This window comes from Dysidea avara, chromosome 11 (assembly GCF_963678975.1).
Source record: "Dysidea avara chromosome 11, odDysAvar1.4, whole genome shotgun sequence".
NCBI classification, from domain to species: Eukaryota; Metazoa; Porifera; class Demospongiae; order Dictyoceratida; family Dysideidae; genus Dysidea; species Dysidea avara.
Genome location: NC_089282.1, coordinates 5,372,806 through 5,385,579, shown reverse-complemented (window position 1 = coordinate 5,385,579; position 12,774 = coordinate 5,372,806). Strand labels below are relative to the sequence as shown.

The following is a 12,774-nucleotide window of genomic DNA, read 5'->3' as shown; positions in this document are numbered from 1 at the left end:
CGATATCTTGGGATTGGCTGAGGGGATTTACTTTAAATTTGGCATTTACTATACTAGGTGGACTGCTCTTTTGTAATATTCATTTCAGTCAGATAAGGGATCACATGCGTGAATATTATATTTGTGACCCGGTCTGCGAAAAGGGCTCTTATAGCCTTTCCAATTATCCATGTTTGGCTAATCATAACTCCTAATCTACTAAAGCTATCACCATGTAATTACACCCACAGCTACTGCCAGGTTAGGGTTGTTGAGTGACCAAATTGTAGGCTTGTACCATATTCACCAGTCAAGTTATGGGTTACCATATATATGCAATTGGAAAGGCTATAAGAGCCCTTTTCGCAGACCGGGTCACATTTTCTTTCTTCAGGTCAATGTATCCACAGTGTGACATGCCAGCTTCTTTAGGACCTCACAAAACACTACTGTCTATATATATATAAATTCTTTGAAAGGGCTGTGTATATTATTCAATCAGTGTATATTGGGTTATTACAGGATAGATGTTACAGAGGCACAATTATTGATTATGGCTGTACACATGATAACTTTTTTGGGTGGGGTGGATACATGGCGTATGATGGTGAGTATATCTTTGATATTATTATCAGTGTAAAAGGTATAACAATATGTTTTCAAAAAGATATTTGGAAAGTTTGAATTACGCAATTTGTTGTTGACTGCTGTGTCTCTGAGTGGAATGATCAATATTTGTCAGTGCCTTGTGGCCATCATGACTGATGGACGAAAAATAAAAGGAAACGTAAGTATCGTTTATTTAACTGTTATAATAATGTAATTGTTTATTTACTAGAATATCACCATACTCTATCCAGCTATCCCATTGGCTGCAGTGTTAATTGGCGGGTTCAGCTACTCCTGTTGGTCGCAATTTAATGAATCAAATGTCTTGTTGTACGTAATGGTATTTGGTGTACCTCTAGTTAAACTCACCATTACATTAATTGTGAGTGTTGCGTGACCACTGTGCTGTATCATGTTGAGGTCCACAGATACTATGTTCAGATTAAATCATAGACATGCAGATGAGTAGTAAAAGAAAAAAATTAGGATAAAAATGCTTATAAATTCTACATCATAGTTGTTGTGAATTATAAAGTGTTATCATGCCACCTCTGTGTCTGGGCAGAAACTGTAAACAATGAAACTTTGACCAAACTAAAGAGTCAACAAATCAGTAGTATGTTCAGGGGCGGATCCAGGAGTTGGCAAGGGGAGGGGCACAAACAGGCTAAGTTGTAGATTGTTGAGTAGAGCAGACTCTCTTGTAATTTTGATCACTCCTTAGTAGGTTGATTTTTGTCATTATGGCCTTTGCAGATGGTTGCGAAGTCTTAAGAATCTGTTAAAAGGCTATGAAAGTCTTAACACTGGAAATACGATAATTATTTTTAGAGGCGCTTAGTACGTACGAAGGTGCAGGGTGACAGTTTGATAGTTACTTTTAACAATAAATGGAGGTAATATGCAGTTTCCATGAGTTATATAGATTGATTTTGGTCTGAGAAAATGTATAATATTTCTACCAAAAGAAGTACTGCTCTTCCACAGAGGGTAAAGGGGGGGGGGGGGGGGGCATTTGCCCCAAATGCCCCATCCTGGATCCGCCATTGATGTTAGACTGATAAAAATTTGTGGTAAAAATAAGTTGTGCAAATAACTGCATATGATGCTTTTAACTACATATGTAATTGGACAGTGAATGGTACATAGAATGAGTGGTAGAAGCATTTAATTGAAAGTTATTGGAGTAGCTAACATTGCCAATATCTCAGTAGAGCAGCTATAAATTTTAATAAAGCAGTCACAACTCCTAATAAAAGCTGTACCTCACCTAAAACTATAATACTGTGAACATCTGAAATAAAGTAGCTAGTTGCAACACTTGTAGATCAAGCTTTAAATTCTTTATAATTTCTGACCAGTATTTAAGGGAGTTTGATAGGTTCACATCTTTTAATAAGGCCTACAAGATACTGCATGTAGTCAATATACTCTAATATGTTATTCTAAACAATAATTCAACAATACCATGCATATTTCAGTATTTTGGCACAAAATATTCTTGAGGACCAAACCCCTAGCTTTTGCAACTTAAAAGTTATAGGCCTGAATTAGCAATGTTATGTATATAAGCATCCATGATTAACATTGATACCCACCTGCAGAGCCCATGTTACACTCTTTCTGCATTAGCCAAAATTCCTCTGGTAAATATCCTATCATGAAAGTAAACAGTTTTAGTTTCTAGCTAGTTAGCTATGTGATATTTTATTTGAAGATTTATGTATAATTTAGAAAAAAAGCTTAAGCAGGGATGTATCTATAGCCTAAGTTTGATGCCTCGGCATGTACAGCTAGTCCAGAAAACAGCTTGTGGGGGTGATATGTGCATTTAATACATGTTTTCAAGTGCATGGCATGGCTAGCTACAGCTGTTAACTCTATGTGCATGCATAGTAACATGTGTAGAGACGTATAACTGAAACACTATATAGGCTAGGCGCTAGTTAGAATATATTGTTGTAAGATCACGTGAGTGTAGTATTGTCAGTACGCGTGACGTGAAATTGTATCCTTCTCCCCTACGCCAATCGCTTGTCGCAGCGGACGAGATTCATCACAGTCAACTCCCCCCATCCATATATGCTGGTGCAGTGACCAGGGATTTTTATTTGCTGCCATATTTCTAACCGCTCACCCAGACGTCGTGGTACTGTGGCATTCGAACGGTACCTTCGGAGGCAAGCGAAATCCCTGTTAGTCCACTTGTTTGTTTGTTCTGTTTCGTAGGAAGAGATGGAAGATTTCAAGCACCTGTGCAACTCCCGCAAGGGCTATCGACTTCACATGAAAAAACTCGTTGCAAAGGCAAACGACATTGTCGAACGTCACCGTAACAACGGTAAGGAACTAGATCTGATCACCATAACTGATTTACGTGATCAATTGCAACGCAAGAACACAATCATATCGGAACTCAACTCTCAGATCTCAAAGCTAATTACAGACGAAGAACAGCTTGTGGAAGAAATTTGTGAAACAGAAGAGGTAAAAGAGCTTCTCTCCACCTCTATCACTAGACTTGCACACATTGTTGAGACTCTATCAAAGCAACCAGTCCACAGTGTAGCTGAATCCCACACAGAAACTGACAAAGATACTCAGTCATCAGCCAGTGCAACTGATACAACACAGCTACTGCAGGTGAACAACCACCTCATGCAAATTCAATGGCCATTCCCAACTCAGGTTTTCAGAGTATTACTCACCTCCCTAAATTAAGCATACCATTGTTTTCCGGTAATACCTTGCAGTGGCAATCGTTCTGGGACTGTTTCGAGGCTGCAGTAGACCACAACACATCCATCACAGGGGTACAAAAGCTCAATTACTTGCGGGCACAGCTCCAAAGAAGTGCTTTAAAAGTTATCACTGGACTTCCACTAACCAACCCCAACTATGACCATGCTGTACAACTCCTCAAGAAGAGATGTGGAAAGCCAGATAAGCTCATCGAAGCTCATATGCAAGCACTAGTGGAGCTAAACAATCCTAACAACACACTGTCCTCACTACAATTATTCCATGACTATGTTGAAGGACACGTCCGAAGCCTGCAATCACTAGGTACCAGTCATGAACAGTATGAGTCAATGCTTGTCCCCATCATCCTAAGAAAGCTACCTGCAGACGTCCGCAGAAACCTAGCAAGATCCCATGGCACAAACCAGTGGACCCTGAGTGAGCTGCAGGGTGAAATCCTTAATGAATTACACATCCTTGAGACAGGCATAAATCACACTAACAATCCCAGCAACTCTCACATACCCACTGCAGCCTTCCTGACTGGTGCAAGCCGGAAATCAACTCAGAAGCTTTCAGAGCAACAGAGACGACCCTCCTGTGTCTATTGTGGCGACCCACATGCATCCAACAATTGCAAATCCGTCATAGATCAGCAGAAGCGAATGGACATCAAGCGAGATAAGTTATGTTTCAACTGCTTGGGCCACCACAAGCTTTCCCAGTGCAAATCACGATATCGTTGCCGCCACTGCAATCGCCGTCATCATACCAGTTTGTGCAACAGTGCGATACAGACAGATGGTTCCACTGTCCCCACGGACTCTACTACACAAGGAAATACCAATCCCCAAGCAATGTCTGACACAGCTTCTCTCACAACTCTCACCTCCAATAAGACCAAAACAGCCAAGAATTCAACATGTTTATTAAAAACAGCAGTTGCCACAATCACGTCCATCAAGTCAGAAGCTGAAGCCAATATTTTATTTGATGAGGGCTCCCAACGATCCTTCCTCACTCAGGAGCTAGCAGATACTCTGTCACTCCAATCACACCACCAGGAAAACATATGCTTGTCCTCATTCGGCTCCACACACCCCCTCACTAAGAAGATGAAAGCTGCTAACATTCATATCAAGACTAGAGATGGAAACCTTCTACCACTTTCAGTGCTTATTGTGCCAACCATTGCTGCTCCTCTGCGGAACACTGCACAGACAGAAGTCACCAAGCTACCATACCTGAGTAGCCTACCATTAGCCCATCCTGTCATAAGTAATGATAGCTTCAAGATCTCACTACTGATCGGCACTGATCACTATTGGGACATAGTGGAAGATCATATTGTACATGGACATGGGCCAACAGCCATGAGTTCCAAACTGGGTTACCTACTTTCCGGTCCCCTGCCAATTGACAAGACCACCGCTACCATTACTAACACCCTTCACATTTCTACATACTGCCATAGTGATGAATGTGATCTCACACAGTTCTGGAAACTTGAATCAACAGGAACCACCCCAGTGAATAACACCAATGACAATGGTTACCTGACAGAATATGCACAGACAAGCATAAGCCGTCAACCAGATGGGTCATACTGTGCCAAGTTACTGTGGAAGGCCACTCACTTACCACTACCAACAAACCGTGAAATCTGCAAGAAGAGAGCTCATTCTTTAATTAAACGCCTCTCTCAAACTCCACAGCTGCTACAAACCTACGATGACAATATCCGCAAACAAGTCACATGAGGATTCATAGAGAAGGTGCAAAACACTTTGGAAAGTCCTGGCAGGACACACTACATCCCTCACCATTGTGTTAAGAAGAATTCCGCGACCACACCGATCCGGATTGTCTATGACTGCAGCTGTTGTCAATCTGCTAACCATCCATCACTGAATGACTGCTTACTAACAGGACCACATTTCCTCAATGATCTGTGCTCCATCCTACTCCGTTTTCGCACTCACAAGTATGCTATATCTGCTGACATAGAAAAGGCATTCCTGCAAATAACCCTTCATGAGGATGACAGAAACTTCATTCGCTTTTATTGGCTCAATGATCCTTCTGACCCAATGAGCAAGCTCGATGTTTACAGATTCAAGACAGTCCTTTTTGGAGCAGTGAGTTCCCCTTTTATTTTGTATGCCACCTTACACCACCATCTGCACCAACATAACAGCCGTCTGTCATGTGACATATTACACAATCTGTATGTTGATAATATCATTTCAGGTTGTTCATCAGAAGCTGACACCATACAGTACTACCACAATGCTAGGACACTTCTGTCGGAGGCACGTTTCAACCTGAGAGCCTGGGTGACCAACAGTCCACAGCTCAGAGCTATCACCCAGCAAGAGATGACAGCAAACACTGATGTCCCTAGCAATGTGTTAGGATTACTGTGGAACCCAATCTCTGACGAACTATCACTTGCTCCCAAGAAGCCATCAATAACAAACAATCCCCTCATCACCAAGAGAGAGTTATTGCAGGAATCCTCAAAGTTATTTGACCCCATCAGTATAACAACACCAGTCACCATTCAAGCCAAGATTCTAATCCAGAAGGTGTGGACACAACACATTGAGTGGGACGAGCCACTGGGAACAGAGCTAACCAGAGAGTGGCAAGAGATAGCAGAAGATCTTACTCACCTTCACCAGGTCTCGATCAAGAGACAGTACCTCAACAACTTTAACCCAGCGCACGTACAGATACGTGCCTTCTCAGATGCCAGCATCAAGGCATATGGTGCTGTTGTTTACCTTTGTTCTCACACGGACACTACCTTTGTCATAGCCAAGTCCCGGGTGGCACCACTGAAGAGTCCAACTTTGCCACGATTAGAATTGACAGCAGCTCTAACTGCAACACGACTTGTGAAATTTGTGATCGACTCTTTGGAACTGACTGGCAGCCCTGTCCATGTGTGGGTAGACAGCCAGATTGCCCTATACTGGATCCACAGCTCCAAGAAGCTACCAGAGTTTGTTGCCCACAGAGTCTCTGAGATCAACCGTTTGCTTCCATCAGTTTTTTGGAAATACTGCCCCTCAAGCGATAACACAGCAGATTTGTTAACCCGAGGACTTACCTTCAAGCAGTTCCAGTCATCCACAATGTGGATCCATGGACCACCATGGTTACCCCACCAACAACAGTGGCCAAAGTGGCACCAAGAGCCAATCTCACATCTCCATGCAGTAGCAGCCATCGCCAACGAATTTGTACCAGACCAAGGAATGCCACCAGACACAGGCTTACACCTCATCATTCCTTTAACAAAATACAGCACGCTCAAGAAACTCCTGGCAGTCACAGCTTACGTCAACAGATTCATCCAAACCTTATGCAACAAAGTGCAAGTGTCAAAGGGACCACTCACTGCTATTGAACTGGACAAAGCAAGAATGCAGTGGATTCACTCATGCCAACAAGAAGTTTATTGGAGAGAAATCAAGAATCTGTCCACACCAAACTCTAAGAGGCTCATCCTTGTACGACAGCTCAGACTATTTCTTGATAAGGAAGGGTTCCTAAGATGTGGCGGTCGAATCCACTACGCACCACTGGATGAGAAACACCAAGTTCCCCTGTTTACTACCACCAAGACATTATTTTACCAGACTGATTGTTCACGCCACCCATGCCAAGTTATATCATGCAGGAGTCACCAACACAGTTACATCCCTCCGCCAGACATACTGGATCCCAACAGCCAGACAGTATGTCAAGTCTTTGTTATGCCACTGCACCATGTGCAAAAAGCAATGTGGTAAACCTTACCCAAGACCAGATCCAGCCCCATTACCGAAGAACAGAGTACAAGATCTGCCACCATTCACTGTGACTGGTGTAGATATCACCGGAGCCCTATATGTTCGTGACAACAATGAGGAGACAAAAGTGTACATATGCCTATTTACATGTGCAAACACCAGGGCAGTTCACTTGGAAGTTGTATCTGATCTCTCCACAGACACATTTCTCCTTGCCTTTAGAAGATTCGCCAGCCGCAAGTCTCTCCCTCAAATAATGATGTCCGATAATGCATCAACATACACGTCAGCGGCTGAAGAACTTTCCACCTTGCTACAATCTGAAGAATTAGCGACTGTACTGGGGACACATGGCGTAGCATGGAAGTTCATCCCCAAAAAGGCCTCGTGGTTTGGGGGCTTTTGGGAACGTATGATAGGGCTAACAAAGAATTGTTTGAAAAAGGTGCTAGGCAGATCACGTGTTTCTCTACCAGTACTCCAAACCATGATAGTGGAAGTGGAGACAGTCCTAAACGACAGACCACTAACCTACACCTCCAGTGATGTGGATGACCCCCAGCCCCTCACCCCTGCACACCTTTTGTATGGGAGAATGATAACAAGACTACCACATGAGTGCCAGGCAGATGATCTTAACGACCCCAACTATGGATCTAATTCTCTACAAACTCTGACCAAAACTCAAGCCCACCTCCTGAAGAGCTTCCAAACTCATTGGAGACATGAGTATTTAACGTCTCTACGTGAATATCACCGATCATCAGGTCAGAACTCTCAACAAATCAAAGTAGGAGATGTTGTTTCAGTACATGACGAGGGGCCTCGTGTAAATTGGAGACTTGCTGTTATAACCAAACTCTTAGTTGGTGGAGATGGTCTGATTCACGCTGCAGAAATTCGCACCAGTACAGGCACAACAAATCGACCTATTGCCAAGCTTTTTCCCCTGGAGGTCAACAGTACCACTGACTCTATCCAACATGTACTAGAACCACAGAAGAGACCAGCAGAAGAAACAAGACCAGGCAGCACACGACCACTGAGACAGTCAGCCAGAAGAGCGACAGACAAGATGTCAAAATGGATTAGAGACACTTCGCGCCTCCCCGGAGGATGTAGAGACGTATAACTGAAACACTATATAGGTATTGTATGCTAGGCACTAGTTAGAATATATTGTAAGATCACGCGAGTGTAGTATTGTCAGTACGCGTGACGTGAAATTGTATCCTTCTCCCCTATGCCAATCGCTTGTCGCAGTGGACGAGATTCATCACAGTCAACTCCCCCCATCCGTATAACATGCATATAAACAAGTTATCATACAACACGATAGTACTGTATGGTGGGGACCACATAGGAGTAGGCATGGCCCACGAAATAACATTACCCAAAAATCAGCCTCAATTTTCCCTGACGATGATGAGGCAGTAGTAGTTAGGTAAAACTAAGCCAAACAAGCCTTCAGATCGACCTGAAACACTTTCAACAAGTCGCTATGGAATTTTTAAAAAAAATTATTTAACGGGATTCTCTACTGACTGAGTAAGTAAGTAAGTAACTGATTGATACCTTCAGACAAGTGTAACTCGATAACGGCTTAGGCTACGGGCTTGGTTTTTTCACTGTTTGACGTCGCTTCCACCTGAGAGGTGCCTTTTGGCATACCGCAGTACGTACAATGCATTCTTCATGGACTTACCAGTGTCCTCCTTTGTGTCCCATTCATCTTTGCTGACAATGAAAAGTGTTGTTTGGCGGTAACACATGATGGCTTCTCTTCATAATGGAAATCTTCTGTATTTTTCATAGTGGCTATTTTGATAGCAAAACAGTTCTTGATTCATACTGCTGTGTAACGGGTTGAACATAGCCGACAACAAAGCATAATGGATACTTTACTTTTCAGATGATAATTGATATAACTTGGGTACGCGGCACCATTTCTTTCTTTCGGTATGCATGGATTGCAGAGGTGCTTTTCGAACAGTTTTTGATCCAAAATGCTGTGTACGGGTTGAACACAGCTGACAATGAAATGTAATGGATACTTCACTTTTCAAGCGATAATTGATATAGCTGGGGTGCATGGCACCATTTCAGATGAGGTATGCGTGGGTTCACCAATCATAATAATTAATTACAAAAAAAAGTTAACAAACAAGTACATCGAAAAATCTAGAGTAAGGACCATAGCACATCGATAAAAAGTGCTGAAACAGGCTGGAGTATGTGCACGATATTAAATCACAGTGAAACAATAAGAAGTGTTATATCCCTACTGTGCATAAGATAAAAAGTACTGAAACAAGCAGGAGTAGTGCATGATATTAAATCACAGTCAGTGTTGGGACAGTTTCTTTTTAAATGTAACTCGTTACATATTATTTACAACTGAACTATTTAGTTACAGTTACATATTACCCATATAATAAAGTAACTATAATAATATTACATATTATATTACTTTGTGTCCACAACCTTAGGCTGTCACGTGTGAAACTACCACTTTATCACATGACATGATTGCATTGTTGGACAACGTTCAAATCTTGGTTATAAGCAAGAAGCTGGTGAAAAAGCTTCATTCAGTAGGCTTCATTACTTCGTAGTGGATTATTAACGTGATTAGTAACTTTGTTACTTAAAGTAATAATATTACGTAATATTAGACTCGTTACAGTAACTTCATTATTTAGGTAACGCGTAACATTTGCAAGTAAAGTAACTTGAATTATATTACCTGTTTTTACAGCATATTTTGTTATAATACTTTGTTTCCACAAAAGTAATAATTATTACATAACGCGTTACTTATGTAACGTGTTACCCCCAACACTGATCACAGTAAAACAATAAGAAGTGTTATATCCCTACTGTGCTTAAGATACCATAATAGAAATGTACAGTAGGGATATGACACTTCTTATTGTTTTATTGTGATTTAATATCGTACACTACTCCAGCTTGTTTCAGTACCCTTTTTATCGATGTGCTATGGTCCCTACTCTAGTTGAAAATTCCAAATTATTTTTTCTGTGTGCTTGTTATAAGATGTACAACATATAAATCTATGTAACTTTGAGTTTCTACTTTATACTGTGGTGCATACACATTGAGTCATATTTCTTATGCTGAAGTGATTACCAGGATACCAGGGACTAGTTGTAAAACTTAGACAAAAATAGCCAGCTGCACCACAGTATAAAGCAGAAACTCAAAGTTATATAGGCTAACGTGTTGTACATCTTATAATAACTTGTTTACAATTTACCAGCTATAGGGATTTGACTAAAGGTACCTCAAGATCCAATCTTGAGACCATTTTCAAAAGTTTTCCATTTCATGGTCTACTCTTTGATTAAAAATTGCCCGTTTACAATCCAACTAGTTTTAATTTTCTTTCTTACAATACACTATAAAATAAATGCTTTAAAATCCAATAAAACAAGGCTGGTATGCACGTAATTATACATATATGTAAATGTTGTCCCTTCAGCCTATACAGTTTTCCTCTTTACTGGAACTTTGTTTCACAAGCCCTCCCTTTAAACTGTTTGGAAAATCATGGCAATATACAGCACAAAAAGTACTTACTTCAAACACTGTGTGCTCTAGTTTGTAAAAAATAGTTTTTTAGCCACTGCAGGATACTATATAACTTATTATAATTATACAAGCAAAAAAGGCAAGTTTGACAAGGTGCACATGAAAAGATATGCTAGAAAGATAATAGCTATCCCAGAACCTGGATTTGAACCAGTGACTTAAACCCTGCATGTAAGGCAGATATTCTATATGTACTATTTTATCTAAACACACTGTATTACTGTTGCAAAAACTGCATATATATAATATATGTATAGATATGAGTAAATTGAATGGTGTATAGACTGCTCACATGCATTTTTCCATGTGGATTGCATAAAGAATTCCAACGAGTTGTGCACTACACCCTTGCAACCGACACACAGTATATGTTACCAAATTTTGGAAAATCACCCTTCATTGTCATGCCTGAAACAATTAGAATTTTGAAACTAGCATGGTGCTGTTATTAACAGAAAACACTTTTCAAATATTTAAAATTTTTTAAGGTATCTATGCTTTATTCTACCCTTAAATGGGTAGGAATTTAACTTATAATGCTGTTTCAGAAAATATTTAATATGTCAAATGCACCGTGATTTTCCAAAATTCAGTCACATGACAAATGACATGCATGTATAGCTTTTAGAAACTTCATAATGAGTGCTTCGTTTATTGCAAAAATCACACTGATATGTGCGGTGGTTGGCAAGATAATCATTAGACGCCAAAGTGATGCATGACAGTCAGATGTACAGCTTTTCAGCTGTGTACGTATATATTGATATCAGTTGTATTTGGTTAGATTACAGAGGTGACTTGATAATCCAGCAAACTTCACTAATCCAACATGATACTATATTACTGTACATCGTTGATTTCGATTCATTCATTTCAGTTTAAAGAGTGAATACTTAAGAAATTAGGTTCCCAAGATAAACATGTATCACCAGGTGACTTCATGTGGAAATGAACAGCATTGTGATCATGTGTTTTTATCCCCAGGTGTCATGCATCACAGAGACTCTGATGCCTCCATTTGATCTTACCATGTTAGCCCCACTGGTTGCTTTTAGCAACATCTACTTCAACTTCCTATTGTCTGAGTATCTGCTGTTCGCATTACTGAGTGTAAGTAGGTGTGGTCAATGATGATAATAATGACATGGTGACTTACAGGTGTTTACACTAGTAGACCTACTTTTCTCCTACACCTTCTACTGCAGAGAGATCAGTGGTCACTTGAATTTGGCAGTGTTCTCCCTACCCAAACCATCTAAACAATAGTTACCAATATAGGTAGAGACACTAGAAATTAATTATTTTACAAATGCAGCTTAGCTATTATTTCATTTTTTTTGTAAATTTTTGATGTTGACATTTATTTGGTATAGCATGAAGCTGCTGACAAACTCTGAATATTAGACATCATCCAAAGGAAAGTTACTGCATGTGGTAAAAAAAATTATAATATGTAGCCTCATGATTATACAGTTGCTTTAGTGACTATTCACAGCTAGATAAATATATGTATATACACTGTTTAGCCATGCAGTTACATTATGTAAATGATCCATGCATATATTATATCAAGTATTCAAGTGTTTTGTCTTAAATTATTGTGAAAGCTGGCAATACATATTATGGGTATGTGCATACAAAGCCTTAGCTGCATTGCATGCCTATAACTCCACTATATGTAGGTTGTTTAATTACGATGGTCCAAGTAGCTGTAAATTCATGCATCTCTCTGTGTTCTCTAAATGCACCATGCATATACACACATACAGATATCTATAGGATCCAGGGGAGGGGAGGGGGGCTTCCTTTACTTTTAGGTTTTACTTTATCAGTATGCTGAGGATTGCAATGAAATTTTGTCTTAGCATAATTATATGATCACTAATAATACAAATACTCACAAACTCACCTTATAAACATCTTTCCAAGTGGATTTATGCTAAAGGTTATGCAACAAGGACTCGGATCAGTATTGGAGGTGTACAAGATCTAGGTACTCTAACAGAACAGTCACCTAACTACTCTAATAGAA

General features: G+C 40.2%; 1 protein-coding gene across 5 annotated transcripts in view; it reads left to right on the top strand.

Moving 5' to 3' along the window:
- LOC136238022 (choline/ethanolaminephosphotransferase 1-like) overlaps positions 1-12,140 on the top strand; it is a 33,302-nt gene extending 21,162 nt beyond the window's left edge. For 2 of the 5 annotated variants that reach the window (XM_066028330.1, XM_066028329.1), the window contains exons 5-9: positions 502-586; positions 647-766; positions 818-970; positions 11,727-11,852; positions 11,901-12,140. In XM_066028330.1, the coding sequence (XP_065884402.1) occupies positions 502-586; positions 647-766; positions 818-970; positions 11,727-11,852; positions 11,901-12,008 (592 nt within the window). In that variant the 3' untranslated portion in view covers positions 12,009-12,140. Of the gene's footprint in view, positions 1-501; positions 587-646; positions 767-817; positions 971-1,609; positions 11,855-11,900 lie in introns of those variants that run through there. The other 3 variants (XR_010692718.1, XR_010692717.1, XR_010692719.1) reach the window with 3 other exon arrangements.
- The last annotated feature ends 634 nt before the right edge of the window (positions 12,141-12,774 follow it).